Raw genomic sequence first — 27,102 nt, forward strand, 5'->3', positions numbered from 1 at the left:
TCCTTGAAATCGCAAATTACTGTGGCGATCTCTGGGTCAATGATATATTCGAAGCGTTGGGCTGACAAGCTTCGGCTTATGGATAGCCTGAACACCGGCGTTTCGAGAATGGCAGGTTCTTGGTACAACGTGACGATGAAGGACTGGAAAATCAGTGGGTGAAAAGCTTCTTCCTGTACCCATTTTTCGGCGAGATATTAGGTATGATTTTTGACTTTACCTGTTTTATTTCGCTGATTTTTTTGCGATTAATTGTGACTTTTACTGGTTTTGTCTTGGTTCTTCCCGCTTCTGGGTTTAATTCCCTGCTCGTTGAAGGAATTGGTTCGACATTTAATACAGCGCTGGCGACATCGGAAACAATTTTACTTATAAGTTGTTGCCTTTCTTCAGGCGATCTGTTGGGTTTTTTCGGCGACTCTTGATTACCGATTTTTACAATGCCGAGGTGTAGGGCCGCACTTAGCGGTACGTTGTGTTTTGACGGTTGTTTCATATTTCTATTCTTCGCCATTGAGACTGGGATAGGTACGAATTGTTCTCGGATGAACTCAACCGGTTTTTCATAAAAACGTTGATCGTAATATGGACCATGGATATCGATGAAAACATGATTGAACTCATCGAAGATATTTTCGAAATTTGGCATTAATTCAATGTGGATTTGGAATTCTTCGATAAACTCAGACCAATCGTTTTTGAATACGTTCATATAGTATGCAAAACTTTCCTCATTTTGGCCTTCGTATTGAATGAGAGGGAGAAAGTATATCTCGCGTACTCTCCGGCCGTTCAAATTGACAAGTAACGTTCTTAAAAGTTCGAAGAAGGTGAAACTTGACATACCTCTGAACAGGTCGTAGAACTACCTATCGATATCATCATACGATGAGGTACTGTCTCAAACTCCGGGTACAAGCGTGTCGAAATATTTTATTAAATCGACGATCGACATATCTCTTCTATTCGCTGTTTCTGATATCCACTTTCATTCTTTTCTACGACTTTTTCAGCTCACTGTTTCGAATGATCCATTCTGATGTCGTTTCGTTCATAGATATTTCCACAAGTCTGTAATAACTCTGATCATTTTCCATTTTAAACTTTTTGCTGAATTGGATTCGGATTCGAAACATACCATCTTCAATCGATATATCGCGTAATTGTAAGGATCTGAGAATTCTTCTCAATTGGGTAATTCTCAGTTGTACTGATTTGCGTCTGATTCCAATAATAACTGCGGATCTACGGACGATGTTTCCGGTGTCAAAAGCATTCAATAACATCAAATATGCAGTATAGATCATGGTCGGTGAAGTGTTGGGATGCATTTTGATCGTTTCGCAGCTGCTTATGAAGCAATGGATTTTTTGACAAAATTAGAGATAGGCCCCTAAAAATTGTGTTATATTTGTTTTTTGGATCTGCAAAAGTTTCAGATAACTGGTGAAAATTTTATATGCCTTGACCCTTAGAATAATTGAAAAAAAAAACGATAAACAATACAAAACTAAATTTTTATTAACCAATCAAAACATAAGTATAATACTTAAAACCTATATTTCCCCTAAAACTAAAACTAAAAAAAATCAGAACATAACTTAACAAAACTTAAATTCTCCCAAAACCAAAAACTAAAAAAAAAAAAAAAAGTAACGCACCTCTTGGAATTAAGATTATTTCAACGTTTAATTAAATCGAGGTTGAAAGCTATTCATTTTTATTGAATTCTCGAATCGATTTTTGGAGGCTTCGAGTCATTCTAAAGCTTCCAGTGGTTTTTTGAATCTTCCAGTTTGGAAAATATTACTATTGAAAGGACCAGAATCAAATTCAGCTCCTTTAATTATGAATTGTTGAATTTTTTCGGCTCTTGAAAAAAGTTGTTACTTGAATCAGCAGGTACAGATTCAGGAAAATTGTGTTTGAATCTGTAAACAAAAATACAATAATCGAATTGAACAGTGCTGAATTTCATTCCTATCATTTTGATGTCAAGTTTCACCAAAGTGGAGAATCTAAAGTCCACTGAAGGATCCTAGATGGCTTGATGAAAGCATCTTCAATCGAGCAAGATGGTTCATAAAAATGAGAGTGTAAACCAAAATTAAGCTTTCTGCCTTAATATATAATTTAATCATATCGTGAGGTCAACATGAGAAAATGAGCCGAATCAGTAATTTCAAAAATTCACCAAAAATCAAAAAATGAAGTTCAACGGCTGTCGGCTACTGAGAGTCAACTATAACTTTTTTTTGTTTTTTCAGGTTTTGAGATCACCTCTGGTGGTGAATTGGGTGATTTTTTTTTTCTAAAATAGAATATTGGGATGATACCTTACCCTCCTCTGTAACTTGTTCTCGGAAAATTGTTTTCGAAAATACAATAATCGACGAATTGAAAAGTGCTGAATTTCATTCCGATCATTTTGATGTCAAGTTTCTCTGAACTGGAGAATCTAAAATCCCCTGGAGACTCCTCGAAGGCTGGTAATCCATCTCCAATCGAGAAAGATGGTTCAAAAATGAGAGTGTGAACCAAAGTTCAGCTTATACTGACTTAATTTAATCGTATCGTGAGCTCATCATGGAAAATGAGTCGAATATGTGATTTCAAAAATTCACCAGAAATCAAAGAATTGAGTTCAGCGGCTGCTGAAGGTGAACCTTACAACTTTTTTTTTTGTTTTTTTAGTTTTGAGATCACCTCTGGTGGTAAATTGAGTGGTTTTTTTTCTGAAAAATAGAATATCGGGATGATAGCTTACCCTCCTGTGTAACAGCCAAAAGTTGTGGGAAATTCCAAACCCTGCGTTCAAGAATCGCTCAAGATGTACTTTCATTTATTTAATTTTTGAAATTCATTCTATTTTTAAAAACCGAAAATAATCGAGTGAACCACGAAGTACAAATAATAATAATAATGACTGTAAATAAATACTTAAACAAATAAAATAACATTTTAGAAGTCTGGTCACAGTTTCGGCATCTTTCCTTGGTGCGTCATCTTGCCCGACTTGACTGTTTGTGGGTATGATTTTTCGATCCGCAAATCAAAATTAAGTAGGTTTTGCGGTGATAACTGATGATTGAAGAAATTTGTCAAAATATCTTCATAATTTTCTGTAATTAGTCGCGAATGGTTCTCTGCTATTGGTGGCGAGGAAAAATTTCCCCTTCAGGCTGAAATGCACACCACAAGCACAGATTAAAATCATGTTTCCAACTTGTATTAGCCACCTTGTTGTTTTTTTTTTCATCTTCTAGCTTTTCATAATAGAACTCGATTGGCAAAGACAACTGGGAAAATGATTAAATCACTTACCGAGGATTAGCTGCAAATCCCATGTATTGAATTTCGCTCCTGTTCGTTCGAGGATCTGAATGTTGATGGCAAACTCCGGCTAAGAATGTTTCGTAATTGGCGCATCTGACCGCTGGAAACCCTTTTTCGTTGAGAATAGATTCGGCGTAATATTGCCAAGCTCGATCGTGACTACAGGAAACTGTGGAGATGAAAATTTCAGTTGAAAAATTTACCTACTTTGCATATGACAATGACAATCATTATTGGTAATTCATTATCGATCGGCTCATGAATCGCTTCTGAAGGAGACTTTTAGGTTTCGCAATTTTTGGAAAAATTATCAAAAAAATGATCGAAATAAAATTCAATTCTTTGCAACAAAAAAAAAAATCCTAAATCTGCTGCAAGTTTTTTTAGAGCTCGAAACCTTCGCAGATTGATTTACGAAGTCACAAATTAGATCTAAATCAGAATAATAACGTTCTATCCCAATTTGATTAAATTTTAATTTTTCAATGGAACTTAGGTCTTCGAATTTTTTGAAAATTCTTCAGAAATTTGTGCACCCTTTTCAATTTTTAGGATAGGCAGAAATTCACGTAAGAACCCCGAATGCTTTGCTTATGTTAATGGTGAAAATGTATTACTCTCAAACAATTGACAGTAGGACATCCTGTCTCGTATTTTCAAATTTTGTAAACTGTGTTTTCAATTTTATCGTTTTTTAAACTTTTAAATGAAAAAAATAACACTTTTTGGAATGGGAATTGATTTTCTTTAGCTTGAAAATCAATTTTTGAATGAGGGAGGAGTGTTTTTTTCTCAGTCTCACCCCTCATTTGTCTAGAAATGTAATCCGGTTGAGAATTGATAAACGATCACCAAAGAAGGGGTCCCCGAAGTCCCAGATTCCTTGTTAATGTTTTGATGGTGGTTTCACCCCTCCCTCCAACACAAAAAAAAGAATACGAGGTTCTCCACATTATTTTGCTTGGATTTGATTTTACCGCCAAAGTAGCTCATCGCTTTTTGGTACCAATAATGAAACCTTTTAATCTCATTGTTTGAACTTTTGGCAAATTTTTGAAAATTTAATACCTAATAGAGAAAAGCTGTCTTGAGGGTGATTTTTAAACTTCTTCTTGATTTTTTTATTTTAACCAAGCAAGCCGAAATTAATTCAACTCCCACACATCAATAATCGATAGTTTGGGCCATTCTGGAGCCTCCAGTGATCGCTTGAATTTATCGCTCTGAGAAGACCGAAAATTAACCTTGGCAGCACCTAAGTATAATTTTTGTTGGTGCTTATATTGGGCACCCTGTCGACCATTTTACGTGGCAGTGCAAAATTTTTAGAATGTTGAATTCAAGAGTGATGTTTTTTTTTTTTACCAATTTATAAGTTCCAGAAAAAGTTGAAAAGAAATCTAATTTTCAAAGAATGTACGACTTCAAAACGGTTGACAGAGTGTTTAAAAAGCAATGACCGAAGTTATACTAAAAATCATTTTTGGCCCCCTGAAGGATGCTTGAGGCTCTAAATGTATGATAACTTACCAATTCTCTTGATTTGATTCTTTTGCAATAATGAATTAATCCTGCAGCCGGGTTGAGCTGGAAAACCACCATTAGGGAAGAAATCAGCGTCACCCAAAGCAATTGGGAATCCAAATACGCCGCCATCCGTGTGAATGACGTCAACGAATTCCGCATCAGTTGATGCTAGATGGCCTTGTTTCCCTGAGAACATGTATAGAGGGAAAGCAGGATCTAACCCTGAAAAAAATACATTGTTTTATAAAATTGCTTGCGGAAAGAGAAAATTTACCAAGTTGAGAAATTCGAGGAAAATTTCTTCAAGAGAAATGCACCTCAATAAAATGTTAAACTTAGTTGTGCCTCAATTCAATACCCTTCGATATTAAAAGAGAAATGGTCTAAAAAAAAGTGTTCATTGGAAAATTTTCCAATCTCTTCACTTTTCATAAAAATTCTCATAAACTTGAAAAATTGAAAAAAAAACAGAGCAGAAAACATTAAGACATTTATTCTAACGATCTCCAATTTCTGAGATTTTTCAAATTTTACAAGTTCAAGACCAGTCAAATCCAGTAAGGCGCAGAACTAATTTTTTTTTGAGTTAAATGTGAGTATCGAAGGTGAAATTGTGAAAGCCAGACATAGTTCGAATTGCATTAATTTATTCTAAAGATTTTCAGGGATCTTTAGTTCTGTATGAATTCTGATGAATGTAGAAATTGACTCCTGAGGGGTTAATTAGGTACAGACTATTCAAAAAATTCAACATTTTATAAAATGTCTCAAAAAACATGTTTCAAAACATTACTCAATTCCTTAAAAAAAATAAGCTCCAAAACTAGTGTAAACTAATCAAGTTCTGGTATATTATGCAGGTACCTGTAATTCTAGGTAATTTTCCAAAAGTCGTGTCTTTTCCGGTAAATCCGACGATTTCTGCTCCCAAACTGAAACCTATCAAATGTATGCTTTTTATGGGTACACCGTGTCTGACGATAAATCTGACGAATTTCGCTAAATACAATCCGACAGCGTGAGTATTTACGACGGCGTGAGCGTACCATGGAAATGCACATAGAGGGCTCCAGTCTACGACAATGACGTTGTACGAACCTCGCATTAAATAAGCTGAAAATCGTATTCGAAAATTGATCAAATTAATTATTTTTGGCTCTAGGTACAAAAAGTGATGGATTGTGGGAAAAAAAACAGATTGAAGGATTTTGACCAAAATCAGTGGAGACCTTCGTTTCGAGTTAGAAGTCGCTTTGAGAAAATTTTGGCTTCAGAGGTGCCCCTGGAGAAAAGATATGGGTTCCCAAAGAGGGGTAATTTTTTGAAAAAGTCGTAGGTTTTTTTCTCTAGCAATTTACCCAACCTGTTTTGGAAAAATTTTCCTATTCCCAAAGATGATATTTGAGATTCTTCGTTGATAGGCCATTGTCATGAAAATCCTAGACAACTTTTTTGAGGCTTACTTGGGGTTTGAAAATTTGTTACTTGATTATTTTTGGGTAAATTTGTGTTTTGTGAATTTTTTATTCTCAAATATTCCTCATCGATTGAGCCAAAATATCAAAGATTTCTTTCTGGAAAGTGGAAAATTTTTTTTGGAGTACGGTTTAGACACTGTTACCAATTTCAAAACCTAAAAAATTTGTCAAGTTTTTGGCTGTTTTTCTGGTTTTGTTTTTTTTTTTAATTGGCAAAATGGGAGATCAAAAAAATGACATCACTAGTTTTCGAAATACTTCTCCAGATTCAGAAATGATATTTTTCACTGTTTTAGCATAATTACTGCGAAATATTGAGAGGAAAAAAGTTTCAAAACACGAAGTTAGCCCAAAATAAACAATTTGCAAATTTTTAATCACTCAGTAGGAACTCAAAAGTGGTGCTGGATTTTAATGGCAATGGGCCATTTCCCTCAAAACCGGTTGAGTAAGGACTAAATCGAAACAACCACGATTTTTTCAAAAATTCCATTCTTTGAGGATCCATATCTTAACTCCAAGGGCACCTCCGTAGCTAAAATTTTTCCTGCATGAATTTCGAATCAATTTGAAGGTGTCCAGTGAATTTGGTCAAAATCCTACGACTTTTTTTCTACCTAAAGGTACACTTAGTGCATTATGTAATCAAATAGGTACTTACCATTTTTAACGGTCGTTGCTCCTTTGGCATTGGCTTGTTCAGTGAACCCGTGAACGTAAATGACAGTCGGGTGGTACATTTTCAAATTGGATTCGTATAAAGAAGTAGCATTATCCACCCATAGACGTTGAGGTGTCATCGTATTAGACCTATAGGTACACAAATCAAAATACATACATAATTTTTTTAATCTTTTTTTTTTTTTAAATAAGGCATGTTACCTGGTATAAAGATAAAAGCCTATATCTTCTTTTTCTTCGATAGGGCAACATTCGGTACAATTACCTTTTGGTGTCATTCTTACAGAATAGGGGTTCATTCCTGTGTTCCATGAAAAATGAAAAAATCATTCAGAAAAAGATATCACGAATATCGATCGATAAGCTATATAAAAATTAAACAAACGAATGCGCTCACTTACCCCAAAATGCAGTGAAAGTGGTACATAAAAGAACACTCGTGATAACCATTGAGTTTATAATTCAACTTATTAAACATTACGATATACGCTGGTAAACGATTAATGAGAATTTATCGAATTTCTATAATTAAAACACATATATGTTGGACATTTCGATGTATGACACGTCTACGAGTATTACATTGTGTATGTTTTAGTTGTATATTTTTCCCGCACGATTTAGGTACACATGTGATCGTATTTATTGTACACAAACAGTTGTTTCTTCGGTTGTTTATTGTTTCGGTGCATTTCTATCAATATCGTGCGATATCGCTCGATCTCAAATAAATCTGCCGAAACGTTACCTTGAATAGTTTTTCTTTTTAGGTTACCAATGTGTGTTTTCATTCTTTGAAGAAAAATCCAGTGCAACGATTAATCGTCGCGTGAATAAAATAGACGAGTAGGAGTGAGGTGCTTACAAAGACATCAAACATTATGCAATTTTCATAGAATTGGGTGAAAATGTATGGGATTACCTACTACGAATTACCAAAATGAAATATTGATTCAATGCAAGGGAATCAAGAACTTTCCGACACAAAATGTTTGGAAATAATTTTGAAAAAACCGTTCAGAAAAACCATGTCTATTTAATTATATTATTGAATGATCGATATACTTGTATTGAAACACTTGTTTTACGTAGGTATTAATATTATAAGCGAGTAACTATAAAAAAAATAAGATAAAAATACAGGTAGGTAGTAAACTATTTTTGTGGTAATTAGGGATAGAGAAGAAGTAGGCGACGCATTTATGGTAAATTTACGTCTTTTAATGATAAGAACACGGCAAATATAAGTTTGTCTGAGGTATTTCGCATAAATATTCCGGTATCGTTTTAGGTCGAAGATGATAATAAGAGTCATCCAGCGCATCAGGTTGCTCCAGAATGACGATTTTATTTCGAAGTTCGATGACCAGTTCTTTCAATTTTTTGATTTTTTCCAGATATTGTTGTTCTTTCTCGACCTCGCTTACTGATCTTACCGGATTCTCGTTTAGATTTTGTTTCGGAATTTTTTCATTTCCTCTTCTAAGCGCCTCGTTGTCAAGTTTCAAGATTTGGTTTTCCGAAGTCATTCGTTTAAGTTGGTCTTCGATGTTCACATTTTTAGGGTGGTAAAAAAAAACGACATTTTCGTAGTTGACAATAACGACAGCACAGATATAATTTTCGGCACGCTTCACAATATCGTAGCCCACTATCATCCCCAAAATCGTTGTCACCAATCGCGTGGGTAACTTTGTTGCTATGATCGACGGCCGCCTTTCTGTGGCCGGATACCGAACGAAAAACTGCCACAAACCAGACTTTCCTCCTTCTTCTGCCATCTATTTATCAAAAAACAGAAAGAGCGGGGGGGGGGAGCGAAAGGGATCATTAGTCTAGTCAGTTCATTATGACTCATTTTTTATTTACTTATGGTTTTATGGTCCCATTATCACCATTTATTTCGATGAATATGTAGTTCGAAATTTAGAAGTAGGTAGGTTAGTGTACCTACTTCTTTTTATTCCAAAAAAAAATGAAAAAATTTAGGATAATTTTCGTTTTTTGGTTTTTGCATTTCATGCCAGACTTTTGGGAAGCTTTATGTTTCGAAGAGGGGACATAAAATCGAAAAGTTATAGTGGGTAGGTACATATTACCTATTTACTAGATTTTTTTCCATTAATTTTAATCATTTTAGTGTTCTAACTTGATTCGGAAGAAATTTTTAGGCAATTTTAATAATTTTGATTCGAAGAAGACTCATCTTCGCAAGTAGGTATTACCTATCTGAATTAAGTAACGTGTCTAAATCATCCGGCATTAAATTTTATTAAGGTGTTTGAAAGCTTCATTTTAAATGCGGAAAGAATATTCATGAGAAAAAATCTTCAAAATTTTCATTTTGGTAGGTACCTATTTGGGTTTTTAATTTCTCCCATTAAGGTGTAAAGAGGTTCTTTTTGTATGGATGAATGTTTTGTTCTACCAAAAGAGAATTCCTGTGTTTTTCGTGAAAAAATTTTCAATTTTTGGTAAAAATTTTGGTTGGGTAGGTATCTACCTATTTGCGAGGAATCGATCGATTTTTGAGTTGTTTTTTGGTAAATCTTTATTTATTATTTTGGCCAATAGCCTTTTAAATAATTTTTTCCGAAATCGATTGATTTTTCAAATTAATCTTGGGTAGGTATTACCTATTTCCCATAAATTGGGATTTTTGAACTAAAAACTTGGATTTTTTCTTGATTAATGTTTCCAAATTTGTTCAGTTTTTCTGATTAGATTTTTTAGATATTTTTGTTTTATTCTAAAAAAAAATTCAAATCTGGGTAGGTATACCTATTTAATTTTTTGTTTTCTTGAAATTTAGACTAAATGGGTGATTTTTGGGACCATAGCACCGTCGTCGTATATGTGAGGGCGCATACGGAAAGGGTCCATTCGACCAAAAAAAAAAAAAAAAAAAGTTCTCTGAAATTGCTGTAGGAACTCTGTAAAGGGTTCCTACGACAATTTCAGAGAACTTTTTTTTTTTTTTTTTTTGGTCATAAGGACCCTTTCCGTATGCGCCCTCACATATGCTAAATGACGACTTTCTCAATTATTCAATTTTGTTTACAAGAACCTACTAGATTTTTGGCATGAGTTTTGAAAATGATTCAAAATTTTGTACTCCAATAGAGTACTTGGGAAATTTTTCGTTATGGTATGGGGATAATCCAACCATAATTTCCCAATTTCAGTTTTTCTCATCTTGTTTTTCAAACTTGAGAATCCTGAGATGGTAAATTTTTAAAAATTTTTGGTTTAGTAGGATGATTGAATACTTCCAACGGCCTGTTTTTCAACCATCCTACTACCCTAACACATATACATATATGAGCAAATATATTTTCGAAAACAAGTACATATTAATTTGCATGAATGATTAAGTTAGGTGAATTTTTACTTACAGTCACAGCTAATTTAGAAATCTTCGGAATGAAATAGTCCAACGCGTTGATTGCTTGGCTTTACTTCTTCTATTTTTCCGATACACACTTACAGCACAAAAACTTATTCGAATACTCCAAAATTAACTTTCAATACGCAATAAACTTCTTGTTCTTTCAATAATCAGTATACAATGTTACTCTTGCCTTGTCAATAATCGTATAGAAATCATTCACTCAATATTACATCATACGAGGGAGATTTTTATATTTTATTATTTGATTTTTGCCCGTCCGGTTTTGGCTATGATTTCCTTATCTTTTGCTATCTGCTTTGCAGGTCGCAAAATTCGATCTACTTTTAATTCTTCCTCACTTTTAGCTTTTATGCAGGTGTGTAATTTTGCAGTCAATATGATTGACTATTGGAGTGTTTTCCAGGGGATATTTTTCTAAGCAATTATTTTCCCATGAAAAGGTATTTTTTGATATGCTTGAAGGCAGTTTTAATTTTTTGACCCTTTTAGAGTGCATTTTTGCTATGAGGGGGGGAAGGAAATTGGAAGAGGATTTATTTCTTCGATTTCGTGTTTGATTATTTTCCATATTTTTTATTCCATATCCGTCCATTTTGGCCCTTTTTTGGACATTTCATTTTCCTAAAAAAAAATTTAAATTTTTGCAAGTTTTAATCTTTGATGTTGTTTTGTGATCGTGAATGTTGGTAATCTTCATGATCGTAATATTTTTCTACATTCGATCAATTTTTGAACATTTTTACTTTCCAAAAAAATTTTAATTTTTGAAAACTAGGTTTTTGCAAAATTTTTGTTTTCGGAGGGTATAGGGGGATTTTGGAATTGGATATTATTCAGTTTTCCATGAGTTTTATAGTTTTATCCTGTACCCAATTATTTTGTCAAATTTTCAAATTTTTTCTTATTTTTGAATTTTTAATTTTTTCAAAAATTGTTCTAAACTCAATAATTTTTATACTGGAGGGTTGGGGTTTTGAGGTACGGAATTTTTTCCATCCCTATTCATGTTTCTCGTATTTTTTAAATACAATAAATATGTGTAAATTTTTTCAACTCTTTTCAGGTTTTGAGTTTTGTTTTTTTTTTTATCGAAGTGTTGAGAGGGTGGCCTTTACAACAAGAAAAGCCACTCCCTGGACCCTTCGAGAGAAAAAAAAATTTCAAAGGTGAGCAGAGTGATTTTTGAATGAGTTTTTCAGCACTTTAAATGAAGTTTTCTTCATTCTTGATTCAGAGAGTTGATTTTTGGGCATTCTCTCTGCTGGTTGGATTCTTTGAAAAAAAGAATTTTTGAAATTTTTAAATAATTTAAAAACATTCAATATTTCTCATTTTCAAAGAAGAAGTGAATTTTTTCCAAATTTATTTCTCAAAAGAAAATTAGTCTTCTCTTTCTCAGAAATTAATCTGTTTTCTTGACCTAGTTTTATTTTAATCCAATTTTTTGGGAATTGAGAAAAATTTCATCAAACTTGATCTGGGATTTGTCTTAAGTTTTCCAGATTTATCTAAAATTGGAAAATTTTCCGAGAATTGAAGTTTGGACTGTTTTTATTATTTGAGATTTTCGTCTCTTGTAATACAGAGTGGCGCATAAGTCAGTATTCCAAAGTTTTTCGTAAATAAATCAAAAACTAAGCATCCTAGAAAAAAACTAATGACATTATGTCGATTGGAAATTTAATTCTCTACAAGTTTCCTCGACTACATTTTTCCGTAGACTGCTTATTTCCGCCTCCAGACCGATTTTTATGAAACAGTTTATGAATTTTTGAAATACTTTTGAAAAATTTGCAAACTGCGTTTCATAAAAATCAGTCTGGAGGCGGAAAAAAGCACTCTACGGAAAAATGAAGTCGAGGAAAATTGTAGAGAATTAAATTTCCAATCGACATAATGTCATTAGTTTTTTTCTAGGATGCTTAGTTTTTGATTTATTTACGAAAAACTATGCGTGAAAATCGGAATACTGACTTATGCGCCACTCTGTAGAATTTCCAATTTTGGGTAAGGTGGAATTTTTTGATTTTTCAGAATTTCACTTTATTTGCATTTTTTGGGAATTCTTATTTCCCTAATAAAATTGCCAAAGCTTTTCCTCCTTAGGGCAAACGTAAGGTTCCTCATTCAAGAAAGTTTTTTCTTCTTTTCAAAAAGTGGACGAGGGCCTTTGTTTGAGATTATTAGAGTTAAATTTTTCAGCAAATTCTTTATTGTTTTCCAATTTTCAGCTGGAAAGTGAGGCAAATGTTTTATTTTGACAAATTGGAGCAAATGTTTGGGTAGTTCCTTTTGAGAAAAATAATTTCAGAAGGCTGAGTTTTCGATCAGCTTTTCTTTATTTTAGATTTTCCAGACATAATCACTCAAGGTTCTAATTTTGTTTCCCCAGAAGACATTATTTTCTGTTTTTATGGATCTTAATGTATTTTCAGAGTCAAATTCAGAATTCTGTTAATTTTTTCAACTTTTGTTTCGAAAGCTGAATGGAACATTTTTCCAATTGAATTTTTTTTGAAATCTTTGAATTTTTTGGAAATGTTTTGAGAATCCAAAAAATGAATTTTTTCTGATTTCTTTCTCTGAATTTTCGTCCTCAGTTTAAGCACTATTCAAAAGTTTTTAAAAATTACATGTCAAAAGCATTCTTTACAAATAATTACCAAAAAAATGCAGCATGTCTTTTAATAAATGATCACGATCCGAATTGCTACATTCCAAGATTGTACTGTGTTGATGTATGGAGATTTGGATGGACGAACCATTTCTTTTTTGATAATCCATTTTAAATTTGCTCGAATTTGGTCCATGAGACGTTTCGGAGGTCGATATTTTTCTCCCACCCGCGATGGCGTTGAATGCGGTATCAATCGAATCCAGTAACACAATAACATGTCGTTTTTCAGTGGTGATCATATTCATTCGTAGGCAGGAATGGCCATTTTTTTCATCTTGACTTTGATGGAGATGATCAGGGACGTATTCATCTGCTGCATTTTCAGCTTCATCTTTTGTGGGATAGATTCGGAATCCTTTGGACAGCCAATTTGTAGGCGCGTAATGTGACATACCAGTTGTATTGTTCTAAATGCACGTCTCCAGGTTTGAAATTGAACTTGACTTTTTCACCCCTGTGGCCCTGTATTTGCCAGGATATTTGCTGTGAATAAGTGCAAAAATCGCGAATTGAATGTATGTTTCATCAGCGGTTTTTTGAAAAATTGTAACTTATTTGGGTCTTTTTGGAAAATTTTGGCACGATTATGACTGTATAATGGGCTGTCCAAATTAATATACGTACTTACTAAATAAATTTAATCTTGTATGCTAATAAGTATGTATATTTTCTCTTCAGATTGAAATTACGAACGGTGACATCATTTTAAAATCGTTAGATGTAGTATCGAAAAAAATTCGAAGTTCAACAAAAACGAGTACTTACTGGCTTTTTTTGACTTCGTTCGACTGGCTGCACTGATACCAAAAACCAAAATATTTACCAATTTTGACAACAAACCATCATTGATGGACGATTCTTCTTTTTCAATTTTAAAATCTTGGTTAAAACTTACAAACTAATTAAAACTTTCTATTAAAACAATAAAATATCGCTAAAACTGTTTTTAAGTACCACAACCATTGAACTTTTTGCTTCCAGTGTTGAGTTTCGCTCCCTCAGTAAAATTTCGAATTTTCAATATTTTTCTAAAACCGTTACCGTGATACTCAGGTTTTTCTCATGGGGTTGTCGTGGGAAAATTTGGACTACGCGTTTGCACAAGGGCATGTTTTATTTTCCCATTCGACTGAATTTTTCGTGTTATATTTTTCGAAGAATATTCAAATTCTAAATTTTCGATCAAAATTTGAATAATCGCTGAAAGTTGTAATGCGAAAAATTCAGTTGAATAGAAATAATGAAATAAGTCCATTGTGCAAGCGTTTGAACCAGAATTTTCCCACGATAGCACCGTGAGAAGACACTGAGGGTCGTCGGAATAATCGATTTTTGAAAATTTTTTTAATCGAAATTTTTGTGTGGGAGCCAAACTCATTGATAGCTGAAATTTCATTGGTGTGGTACTTGGACCGAAGGCTACCACTGAGACCAATTTCTTCCCAAATCCTCCGGAGGACACTTCATGGGAGGATCCCTGGTAAGTCGGATTTTATCAGGAGAAAAGTCGCTATCCGAGCGCAGTATTGTTTTTATTCTGAAATCTAGGAATTAAATGCAGAAAAATCAAACTTCCCGGATACTTGAGTAATGTGAGGCAGAGTATAACGGTAATGTCGTAATGTCGTAATGTCATCGTTTGTTGACATCGCGGCCTCTTTCTTCGAGGTCTGCTCGTCACTCTCTTCAGAAGACGAATATTGCTTGTGATTTCTTTCTGACTGCAGTAGTATGTGGGTCACTCTGGTCCACTTGAGGGGAGTCGTCTGATTTTCTACGCTGGGATCGCGGGGGGCTCGGACCTCGGACCAAAGCGCCCACGAATTTTCAATTTTTTCAACCCCCCCCCCCCCCCCCCACGAAACAGTTCAAACTGCCCAAGATTTTTTGAAAAATCGTTACTCAACTTAAGGGAATTGGTCGAGGTATTTTTTACCTCACGTCATAATAAACAAAACACCTACCCTCCCTCCTCCTACCGCACCCAATCTGTTCAAAAAGAAAACAAATTTATTTATTTATTTAATTTCCCCACGAACGAACATGATTTCAACATATTCATTTCAGCATCGTTTTTAGGTTTTTCAATGGCATTCGTGATTAACTGATATACGATCGAATCGCCGATTAGTAAATAGTTTTGGAAGAAATACGCAATACCTGATTTACCGCCCTTGAATATTAATTTTGCTGCAATGATATTGTAATATAAGACTTGATTGATATAGGACCCATCGAGGTATCTGGGTAGTTTAGTTTCTAGTTTGTCCGGTAGCGACATTGTTAATCGCTTACCTTTTCGAGCAATTGGTGGTGAAATTCCATTCAAAGTTTGGAACAATTGTGCTGTTGACTGGGGCCAAATTAAAATCTTCAGTAGTCTTGTTCGTTCTTTTGTAACACCTGAAAAAAGAAAAAAGATCGATAAAAAGTCGCTCGATATGGTACTAGTTGGGTATACCGAAACTGGGTATCGTCTGTTAGATGTAAGTACTAATGAGACGATACCGGCGACTCACGTTAGGGTCGACGAATCGATTGTGTACGGTGACTTTGTGGAAAGACGAATCGATTGTGTACGGTGACTTTGTGGAAATTGTAGAAGTTACAGAGGAGTATTTAGCCGAAGAGAATGAGTGACAGGAGGAGGCTGCACTGATGGCAACCAGCATGCCGCAAGTAACGTTCGAGGAAGCGGTTACGGGAAGTGAGAGTGTTCATTGGAAGGAAGTGATTGCCGCTGAATTGTCCAATTTGCAACGTATGGGAACGTATAAGGTGGTCGAGCGTCCTGAAAAATAGAAAGTGTTAGGGTTAAAATGGGACTTCAGGAAGAAGAGCGATAATATGTACAAAGCTCGCATCGTAGTTTTAGGCTACATGGAGTGACTGGTACTCAGCGATATTGACGTATATGCACCTGTGGTTTCAGTTGATGTAGTTCGAGCTTTGGTCACGTTGGTGGTTCGATTCAATTGGCAGTTAAGACACTGCAACATAACCTGTGCTTTTCTTTATGGTAAGTTACCATACTGCCTATATTATGTTGCTCTTCCCAAGGGTTTTGAATATTTCGGTCGCGTCAAGAATCCAGTTTGGGGATTGTGGCGAGCTCTCTACGGTTTGCGCTTGAGTCCAGTGACCTGGCATGAAGATTAAAAAGAATATTAATTAAGGTTGGTTTGGTCGTTTCGTGGTACTGTGCCACTTTGTTCGTTTGTTCAACTACACCAAACTAGGTGTATCGTAGCGGTATATGTTGACGACCTATTGGTCACTGGCTACAATGGGTAATCAGTTAATCGAGCAAGCGCTCGATCTTTTGAAGTTGAACTTTGATGTTAAGGACTTAGGTCCAGTCGAACAGTATTTGGGAGCGAGATTCACACGTACTGATGATTGTATAATGCTCGATCAGAACGAATATATCGCGTAGGTGTGCGAGAAATTTGGTTTAGCGGATGCTGATCGTGTGGTGAAACCTGTTGAAGATGTCTCCTTCATGGATCCAAAGGTTGTTGTCAATATGTCTCTTGAGATGTTGTGCTGGTCCATGATCGGCTGTTTGTCTTACGTGGCTATGTGGACTCCTCCCAACATTGCTTATGCAGTGAACTTGGTATCCAGGTACCAGTCCTAACCTTCATTGTCTTTGGTGTCAGCCTGCAAAAGAATAATGAAGTATTTGAAAGGTCAGCGTGATAGAAAATTGTGCTTTGAAGCACTCGATAATTCGTTCCTTACAGTGTGTTCCCATTCCGATCATGCTGGCGATTTGAACGACAGGGTATTGACCACTAGCTGACTATTTGATTTTTCTGTATGGTTGTGCCATTCATTGGAAATCCCGGAAGCAACGTGGCATTGTGCGTAGCTCGGCTGTGAGGCTGAATACGTTGCTCTAGCTGATGCTGTGACCGAGCTCCGGGCTCAAAGAAATTTGCTCAAGTCGCTAGGTTTCGTTTTGGGAACTTCTACGGTCGTTTGTGATAGCAATTCTGCTATGGACATAGCTGAGAATACGATATAGCAATTCTGCTATGGACATAGCTGAGAATACGATGGAATCGCTATCATTTAACAAACGAAGTAATTACTAAGATCAATGAATTGATGGTGTGGCGCGATTTACGACCCCACAAATTCCCCCCTCCTTTAGAGACAAGGGCGACCACACCCTAGCAAAGAAACCGACAAAATAATACGATATAAAATTAAAAGTTACATAACAAAAATGGAATAATTTAACAATTTTATAACAATGAATAATTATATTAATTTTATAATAAACTCAACAAGTAAAATGAAAATGACTAAAATTAACTAGTTTATAACCCACAACCGATTTTTTTTTATATCCGTTCACATGACATAGAATGTGATTAAACATAACAGAATTTAACAATTTTATAACAATGAATAATTACAGTAATTTTATAATGAACTCAACAAATAAATACAAGATTTTTGAGCAGTTGTACTGCACATCGAAGACATTCTGCTGTGGTCAAGTATTCGTTTCCGATAACGTAAAAAAACAGCGATACCTTCGTATACTTCCAGAAAAAAAACCACCTCAAAAATACTTGACAATGAATTAATTTCTTCGCACAACAGAATAATTTGCACACTCTGTTTGGCACTCTTGTACGAATAGTATCGTGCAATGCTGGATAACATGATTTTTTTCTTCTACGATCTTTTAGTTTTCGGTTAAAAACCATCATCGTCTCGGATCATCGGAAAAAGTAAACTATTTTAATAAGGTACTTCCTTCTTTTTTAGGTATGCGTAAGTATATTACGACAATCGAAGTTTTCCAGCTAATAACACGTACATCTTTTTAGAAACAATATTCTTAAACTAATAACAAGAAATAATCACAACGAAAAATTCACACCGAGAAAACTAAAAATACGTAGATACTTACGAAAGTGACTGAATTAATCTCTGTAACGTAATAGGTGACCAATACGGTAGATGAGGTCAAAATGAACGAAGGGATGGGCATATAAAATGCCAGCTAAGTCTTCGTGATAAGGTTCTACTCTATCTACCGTTTCTTCCGCAAATTCCAAGTACCGGATTCGCTCACGGTCAATTTGAGGCATAATGCTACGCTGCCAATAACGATATTCCCGGCGTTTTTCGGCGTCATCACGTCGCGGAGCGATGATAGTTGGCAATACGATAATTCTTCTTGCTCCATTTGCCAATAGAAATTTCAGCACCATCGTCGTATTAATCCTCGCGATATGCTCTTTTTCCAGTGAGAGATCGTGAGTGCCCATGGCAAATAGGATATACGGCGGAATATTTCGAACGTGTGTTTCCAAATTGTGCATTAGCCTTTTTGCCGAGATGAAACTTCCAGCCACGCGAGATCGGTCCCACCTGTTCTTAAGAACACCATTTCGCCGTAATGGTTCCCTGGCGATCCCATGTGCCAGTCTGTCTCATCGACGACTTCTATAAACTCGCTTAAATAAGCTACCGGCTACCGCGAGCCGCTATGCAATGGCATTTCTCTACATTTTACCGCAATACGACTTACATCGAAATTATGATTATGAGGTTTGTGTACCTCTCGTATCCTCCTACCTGTATCTCATTTTACTCCTACTTACGTACATTCGTATCGTAGGTATCATTTCGGAAATTAAACCAGATAAAGGTCTGCGCGAATTAAACTACCTACGAATAGGAAGGTAGAAAAAAAGAACATTAGTATGGTAGCGATATTTTGAGAAAAAAAAATTCAAAAAATTATCAACATTCCCCTCAAGTACCATCAATTTCTTAGGAAATTGGTCAGAAATTCGCAAAGATGGAAAATGTACCACGAAAATGTCAAGTTTTAACGCCTCAACCTCCCTCATTCCGGAGGCAAAAAAGAAAATCGCCGGATGCCCTTGAAAAATTTGAATTTCAGCTCGAGGCAGATTGGATTTTTCGGTACTTTCTCATCCAGTACACCCCCTCTCACTTCTTTTTGAAATTTTGAGCACTGCGGCGCAACACTGGTTAAAACATCGATACTAATTTAGCACATAGCACAGCTCTTCTCGGTACAAGAAAGGTTAAAACCGCGCTTCAACTACCTGGATATCCGAAAGAAAAGCTACACAGCGAAATATACAGGCATACTCGACATCAAGACACAAAGGGTCACGAAGAGGAGCGAATTAAGCTGTACCTAAATTTAGCATATGTTTTTTTTACAAAAATAACGATTTTTTCCTTCTCGTTATCGGACTTGATGAAACAGGTAAAAAGTACAAGGAAAAAACAAACAAAATTGAAAAAAGAACACAACAAAAAATAAAAACGTGTAACGGCGGAGGATGGAAGCGCGACGAAGGCAAATTTGAGTAGAAGATTAAAGACCCTTATAGTATACATTGTTAACTTCTCTTCATGTTTTTAAAGGGTACCCCCGGATAAGATAGGCAAAATGCCCTTAACCTCGGATTTCGATGAAACTCACAGGGTATGTTTAGTACCCCCAAAAAATGATTTTGGGCCCATAACCCGCTCCCCACCCACCCCCCTCAGCCAGGGGGGCCAAAAAACGCGTTTTTCAGGGGAAAAATTCTGCATCAGCGAGTAATTTAGATAAATTTATTCTGTAAACGAATATAGTTAGAGGATGCATGGGGGTACCTCCCTGAATTTTTTCAGAATTTTTCATCGCATGGGGGGAGAAGGAGGGACAAAAGAAAACTTTAAATCGACATTACTCCGGAACAAAAAAACATACCAAAACGATTTTTTCGTCAAATATGTATTTTTAGGTCTACTTTCTATAGAAATCATCACCCGGCCATTTAGAGTGGTGGGTCAAGCTCAAAAGCTCAAAAAACTCTCAAAAAACCACGTTTTTTACGTTTTTCTCCAAAAATATGGACAAATGGCCGAAATTGAAGAGAACCAAGTTGTTCAGCGTGAAATTTTACCTCAGAATGTGTAATTGAAAATTCATTTATACCGCGCGATCGTACGGTAAAACTACACGCGCAGAAGTATTTTTGCTTAAATGTATGTATCAAGATAGTTGAAAGGGTATTCCTGAGTAAAATAGGTGAAATGCCCCTGTCCTCAGATTTCTGAAACTTTGATGAAACATCGTTGGGTACCTTTAAAAAAAATGTTGGAGCCAAAAAATTCCCCCGCCCCATCTCCCTTGCTCACAATAGCGAAAAAACGTTTTTTTGGGGAGAGGGATCATGCTTCAACGAGTTTTGAAAACAAAAAAATCTGTATTCACTCAAAATATGTACTTGAAGAAGATATGATTCTAGCAACGTAAATTTTTTCAAAAATTGTTGGCTCCCCAGGAGGAAGATATTGACAAAAGAAAATTTGAAACTGCCGTATATTCAAACCTAATTTAAGCACATGAATTTTTTTCAAAAATATATCTGCATGAGTACTATAATTGGTATTTTTTTTCAAATTTTCCCTCCAGGTGGGCCATCTTCAAAAACTCAAAAAACACCCAAAATTGTGTTTTTTGGGTCACGCCACCACCAAAAAAATTCGATCTGTAATTTTGCATTCTGGCCTCCAGAAACAATAGAAAACCAACTTACTTCTTGAAACTCCAATTTTGGGGCCATAGACACCCCCTCTCACAAATTTTGGGGCGAAAGTAGATTGACAATATGGGCATCGTTATCATATGAATCGAACTCGCTGAACACGAATATGAAGTTTTATTTGCAGTTGGATCCTCCTAAAGGTCACATGGTGGAAAGGGGTTGCCCAAAAATTAGATTTTTGATGAAAATGCTTCATTATAGCGCAATTAACGTCATGCAAGTTCTTAATCAAGATTTTCTTGAATTACGTATTTTTCAAGCACATAGTATCTAACTCAACCCTATCAGAAAGGTTTCTTTTTGGTGTCGACCATTAAATTTGTATGTGAGTTACCTACCAAGTACAATGTACATTGAAAACACAATAAGTATACCTACCTAGTAGATTGGGTGGATCGCGAAATAATGGGGAAAAACTGTGAATTTTTATCAATTACAGCAAAAACCGTCATTTTGAGTTGAAAGTTGCATAGAAAAATTCTAGCTCTAGAAGTGCCCCTAAAAGGAAAACATTGACCCTCAAAGTTGAGAGTATTTTCGAAAAAACCGTGTTTTTTCACTGAAGCCCCTGTACCCAATTTGTTTTGAGAAAAATGACGACCCAGTCCCAAAAGAAATTATTTGAGATTCTGCGTCCATTCTATGCTATTATTTTTAATTGTTGTTGCCAAGTTTGAAAAATTACCCACAATTTAGGAATTTTTTACAATTTTTCTCGATTTTTTGAAACCTAAAATATTGGCGTCACTGCGTCCCAAAATATTTCCTCAGTTTCAGAAATATATCTTTCAATGTTTCTTCTTCATTATAGCGAAACATTTGCGAAGAAAATATTTTCAAAACACCAACTACTAATACCCCCCCCCCCCAAAAAAAACGATTTGCAAATTTTCAATCGCTCAGTAGAACTCTAAAAGTGCACTTGGATTTTGACGGCAATAGCATAGATCGACGCAGAATCTCAAATATGTATGTACTTTCATCTATATATTTTGAGTGAATTTAAAACATCTTTTTTTTCAAAACTCGTTGAAGCATGATCCCTCCCCCCAAAAAAACGTTTTTTCGCTATTGTGAGCAAGGGAGATGGGGCGGGGGAATTTTTTTTGGCTCCAACATTTTTTTTAAAGGTACCCAACGATGTTTCATCAAAGTTTCAGAAATCTGAGGACAGGGGCATTTCACCTATTTTACTCAGGAATACCCTTTCAACTATCTTGATACATACATTTAAGCAAAAATACTTCTGCGCGTGTAGTTTTACCGTACGATCGCGCGGTATAAATGAATTTTCAATTACACATTCTGAGGTAAAATTTCACGCTGAACAACTTGGTTCTCTTCAATTTCGGCCATTTGTCCATATTTTTGGAGAAAAACGTAAAAAACGTGGTTTTTTGAGAGTTTTTTGAGCTTTTGAGCTTGACCCACCACTCTAAATGGCCGGGTGATGATTTCTATAGAAAGTAGACCTAAAAATACATATTTGACGAAAAAATCGTTTTGGTATGTTTTTTTGTTCCGGAGTAATGTCGATTTAAAGTTTTCTTTTGTCCCTCCTTCTCCCCCCATGCGATGAAAAATTCTGAAAAAATTCAGGGAGGTACCCCCATGTATCCTCTAACTATATTCGTTTACAGAATAAATTTATCTAAATTACTCGCTGATGCAGAATTTTTCCCCTGAAAAACGCGTTTTTTGGCCCCCCTGGCTGAGGGGGGTGGGGTGGGGAGCGGGTTATGGGCCCAAAATTATTTTTTGGGGGTACTAAACATACCCTGTGAGTTTCATCGAAATCCGAGGTTAAGGGCATTTTGCCTATCTTATCCGGGGGTACCCTTTCGAAACACTCTTCAAAATCAAAATTACGTACATCACTTGTCATCATTTTATACACAATGTAAAAACATTTTTAAACCTGCTGCATTGGTGGAACGGTGGGGGGGGGATTCAAAATGTTTCATGGGGCCCTCAATATTTTTGCCCCAGGCCCTCGCTGGCTCTCTACGGCCCTGAAATGACCCAATTCAGCTTATGTTAGACCATCTAGACGGACAATACAAGGTGTCGGTGACATACTTACCGCGACTTGACCGTGTAAGGTATCGTCGGTTATTACATCCTGTTCTACTGATTGTAGATCCGTAGTAAATATACTTAAAGAAAAAAATATTAAAATAAAAATATAAAATCTTAAAGAAAAAAATATTAAAATAAAAATATAAAATCTTAAATAATTTAATATTAATAAATAAATATTATCTTTAAATATTAATTTAATTAAATCCATTACAAGTTGAATTATTCCTAAAACTAAAATCTGGTAGCCATAAATTTTCGATGTTGGTTCGTCGAAAAGAAAAAATGCCCAACTGCCACCTGTTACCATTTAGGGGCTCGTATCGGCATATCGGGCGAGCTTGAGTAATATCGTCACCGGGAAAGTTAGCATTATCCGGCAATCTGTCAAAATCACCGTTCCAGACCGGCACCGGAGGCTGCATATTGATTTCAATAATCTCGTCGACCGCGATCGCAGGATTGGCCATCCGAAACTTCCACTTGATTTGGATGATCTCTGGTCTCCATTTTGATGATTTAAAATTTTGAAAAGTAAAATAAAAGCGAAAAATATGAGTGGAAGTAGAACAGCAATCAGAAATTTCAAATTCATTCAATTCTAAAGGAACTCTGAACAAATTGATCAATTATTGACATTCTTGGTTGCGCTGTCAAAGTAATAAAATTTGTAAGAAATGGAGCAAGTTTTTTGCAAGTTCGCCACAAAATGAAATTTTTTTGCGAATTTATAAAAAAAGTTGGGCTGTTTCCAGATGTGGTAATTTTATGTACGTATTGTAGATTTCAGTTGCTGTAATCATACTTGTAGTTCTGGTAGTATCATTCAAAACAGTAAAACACATGCGCTAGATTTCTTCCTTCTCTTCGAATTCCTGAAAAAAGAAGCAATTTTTTAAAATATTTGTTGAATATAATTAATCGGATAGTAAGAAAGACAAACATGAGGCAGAGTGTAACGTAACAATAATTTTTTAAAAAATTACTTCTTCGTCCGACGGCTGTGAATGGGCTTTCTTTTTATGTTTCCTCGTTTGCTTGGCGTCTAACCCCACGTATTAGCAGTCCAGCTTTCAACGTGGAAAAATCAGTACTCCCGTCAGGGCCGAACGGATAAATGGCCTTGTGCATCGTTTGATGGGGCAGCCAGAAATTTATTTCTTCTGGCTTCGGCTCTTTCTCTGCCCATTAACTACACAGGAGTGCAAATAATTCACCATACTTACAGGGTACGCGGCGCTTCCATCAGGGATTTGGATTGAAAGTCGTCTCTGTAGTCGGTGGTGGAGCCCTTGGCCCAAGTACCACAACCATTGGAATTTTTGCTTCTAGTTTTGAGTTGAACTCCTACAGTTGAATTTTGAATTTTCAAATTTCCAAAAACTGTTACCGTGATGCTTAGGTTTCTCCAGTTCGACTGAATTTTTCATATTAGATTTTTCAAAGATTATTCAAATTCTTTATTTTTGCAAAATTGATGAAAATTTGACTAATCCCTGAAAGATGTAATGCGAAAAATTTAGTTGAACGGAAAAAATGAAATAAGTCCCTTGTGCAAAGGAAAACTTGAGCGTTGGAATAGCGATTTTTGAACATTTTTGAATTCAAAATTTTACTGTGCGAGCTTAACTTGCTGGCTACTGAAATTTCAATGGTGTGGTACTTGGGCCGAGTGCTACCACTGAGAGGAGACCAATTTCCTTCCAAGTCTTCGGAGGACACTTCGTGAGGATTCCTTGTGAGTCGGAGTTCTACGTATCAGGAGAAAAATCATCGAAGTACAGAATTGTTTTCATTCTGCAATCTAGGTATTACTGTAAAGGTAAAACCTTAACTTTCTCTTTTAGTGTCCTCAGACTCAAACACCATCTGGCTCTGAGGCCACTAAACTCGATAAGGCCGTTTAGACCAAAAGTCCCAAGGTATGAAATACCTATCTCAGTTTTACCCAACACGAATGTACTCTCATAAATACCAACACAATAAATGGCAAGGCAATTTACTCCAAGTATTTATTCAAGCACATATGATCAGTACACGTTGCTACGATGTACAATAATTACCATTCAACAATATGCGAAAGATTCTGCTAGGCGTTTTCTAACAGGAATAGCACAAGCTAGCGTAAAAGCATAAGTACTACTCGGTAGGAAAGAATTAGAAAACTGCGAGGCTACTCTGTGTTTCAATCTCGGCCGTCAGCTTCCCTGAACCAGCACACCAGATGGCGTTGTACCTGGTCCAGTGTTGCCACCGGCCTGGGCATACATTTACCACTGTAGAGTGGTAACAGGGAGCCCCAAGTACCCTCTACATAACGAATACAATTTTGAGAATTCTGATATGGAAATGTGAAAAGTAAAACATGTACAAATTATTTTGAGAAATTGTCTCCGTTTTTTGGTTAATTATTTTCCAAATCAAGGGGAGGGGGGGGTGATAATTTCGATTGTTTTTACGTGATTTTACGATATCTAAAAATGAGTACCTATCTCGTACATCGTTTTTTGGCGTAAGTCCTGTGCACTTATCCAATTTTTATCAACATTGTACAATTTTTGATGTATTGACCGAAAGTGAGAGAAATTGCTAAGAGTAAGGCAGAAAGACTTCAAAAAAAAAAAAAAAAAATTATGCACTGTTATTTACTGTGCTCCTTATACAATTCCTGCAGAAGTATTCCGCTGACATGACGCTCGTATTGGCCGATAGTGAGAGAAATAGCAAAGAGCAAGGCAGAAGTGTTATTTACTATGCACGTACCTATTCATATTTTTGGGACATTTTACAATTTACGAGGTTTCAATATTTTGGCTATTGTTTCTCAAAATGTACTTCGACTATTCTACCTATGATTTTGGATTGATTTTGATTAATCGTATGGTATGGAATTGCATCCTATAGGTCATGGAGTCGAATTTCACTTAGGAAATCTTTTCGACAAGATAAATTCACCAATGTACGAAAATTGGGAATTTCTATTAGACACCTTTTTCAGGAAAATGCCAATGTACCAAAATTGGTGGTATTTTCCCGAAAAACACGAGATCCTAAAAGATCTTTGCTAATTTAGCAGGCAAGAAAAGACATGACGCGATATGGCACATATAGTAACACAATAAAACACATGAAAAAATATAACGAAGCGAAAAGAATTTTTTCAAATTACCACTTTTGAAAAAATGATCGTAAAAAAGCTTTTGATCTAAGGTACTTGCACACCCCTTACCCTGCACCAGTCTCCCCGCTATTCCCGCCGCATGTCCATCGCCAAGGGTCACGAACGCCCCAAATATAACAACCATTCTGTCGTAAGTAAAATCTATCATCTTACGTAACTTATGTACAGTCAGTATTTTACTGTTTAAAATACTTACTTACGTCGACTCTCTGTTCTTTTACTCCTTTTAGGTAGGTAGGCCTGAATTCGTTTGTGGGGAGCACAACGCATTCGTAATTCGTTCATTCTACGCTTTCGTCGCGATTGCACAAAGGCCACGACCCGTACTTGTAACTATGTAATGAACTTGTTACTGTACTTACATTTCTTCTAAAAGTAACTGTGTTTATACTGCAAATTCGTAGTAGTTTTTAAATACTTGATTTTAAATCATTTGGCAGCTTTTTCAAATGAACTTATCTTCATGAGAAGGAAATCGTTCTCATTGAACGTTTTAAGAGGGTCTATTTCATTGTTGTTGAGCATTTCAGGTTGTGCTCAAGTGCATACAAAATGAGTGCACGTAATGCGAGAGGTTTTTATTTTTTCTAGAAATCTGGTCTGTAGGCATCAGTGTTGCTAGCTTCGGTGTCTGGTATCAATTTTGGCGATTCATTTTGAAATAAATGCAAAATCTGATTTAATTTTTCCTGTAGTGTGTCATCTCTCTGCAGTAAAATGGTCTGTTGTGTAAAACTGTTTGCCTATCAACGCAGCATGAAAAACTTAGAGAATTTTTTCTCATTATATTTTGTGTAGATTAGGTATGTATTGCATTGGAATTTTCGGAATTGGGTTATTTTTATCGAAAATGCATTGCAATTCATTGTATTTGAATGAATTTTAATTACACTTCCGGCTAGCCCTTGACGAGGGTTGCGTGCAGCAATTGGATTACATCTGTTATTATTGCGTCGAGACATCATATGAAGCAGTGAAAAACATCGCGATCTTGTTTTTTAATACTTGGTAATTGCGGGTTGATGGTTTCGCTTTGTATTTTCCTTTTTTGAATTTTTAGTTCACCTCGAGTGAAAATGTAAGGATCGAATTTTGAGATATTGAAGGGTCAGATAGATATCGGACCAATG

The 27,102-nt window shown here is 35.7% G+C and overlaps 1 protein-coding gene across 2 annotated transcripts; it reads right to left on the reverse strand.

Moving 5' to 3' along the window:
- Window positions 1–1,498: 1,498 nt before the first annotated feature.
- Window positions 1,499–7,629, reverse strand: LOC135834807 (pancreatic triacylglycerol lipase-like). 2 transcript variants are annotated; one of them, XR_010556767.1, is made up of 8 exons: window positions 7,424–7,629; window positions 7,224–7,323; window positions 7,003–7,151; window positions 5,728–5,976; window positions 4,867–5,085; window positions 3,325–3,505; window positions 2,959–3,182; window positions 1,499–1,931 (listed from the first exon to the last, which is right to left on the reverse strand). XR_010556767.1 is itself a non-coding variant. In XM_065348776.1 (7 exons), exons 1-7 carry the CDS (start codon window positions 7,470–7,472, stop codon window positions 3,113–3,115), a joined length of 1,017 nt encoding a protein of 338 aa, XP_065204848.1. In that variant the 5' UTR covers window positions 7,473–7,629; the 3' UTR covers window positions 2,826–3,112. The 2 variants fall into 2 exon arrangements, 1 of the variants encoding a protein (XP_065204848.1); XM_065348776.1 differs by lacking the exon at window positions 1,499–1,931 and having other exon boundaries at window positions 2,826–3,182.
- Between the last annotated feature and the right edge of the window lie 19,473 nt (window positions 7,630–27,102).

Source organism: Planococcus citri, chromosome 2 (assembly GCF_950023065.1).
Source record: "Planococcus citri chromosome 2, ihPlaCitr1.1, whole genome shotgun sequence".
Taxonomy (NCBI): domain Eukaryota; kingdom Metazoa; phylum Arthropoda; class Insecta; order Hemiptera; family Pseudococcidae; genus Planococcus; species Planococcus citri.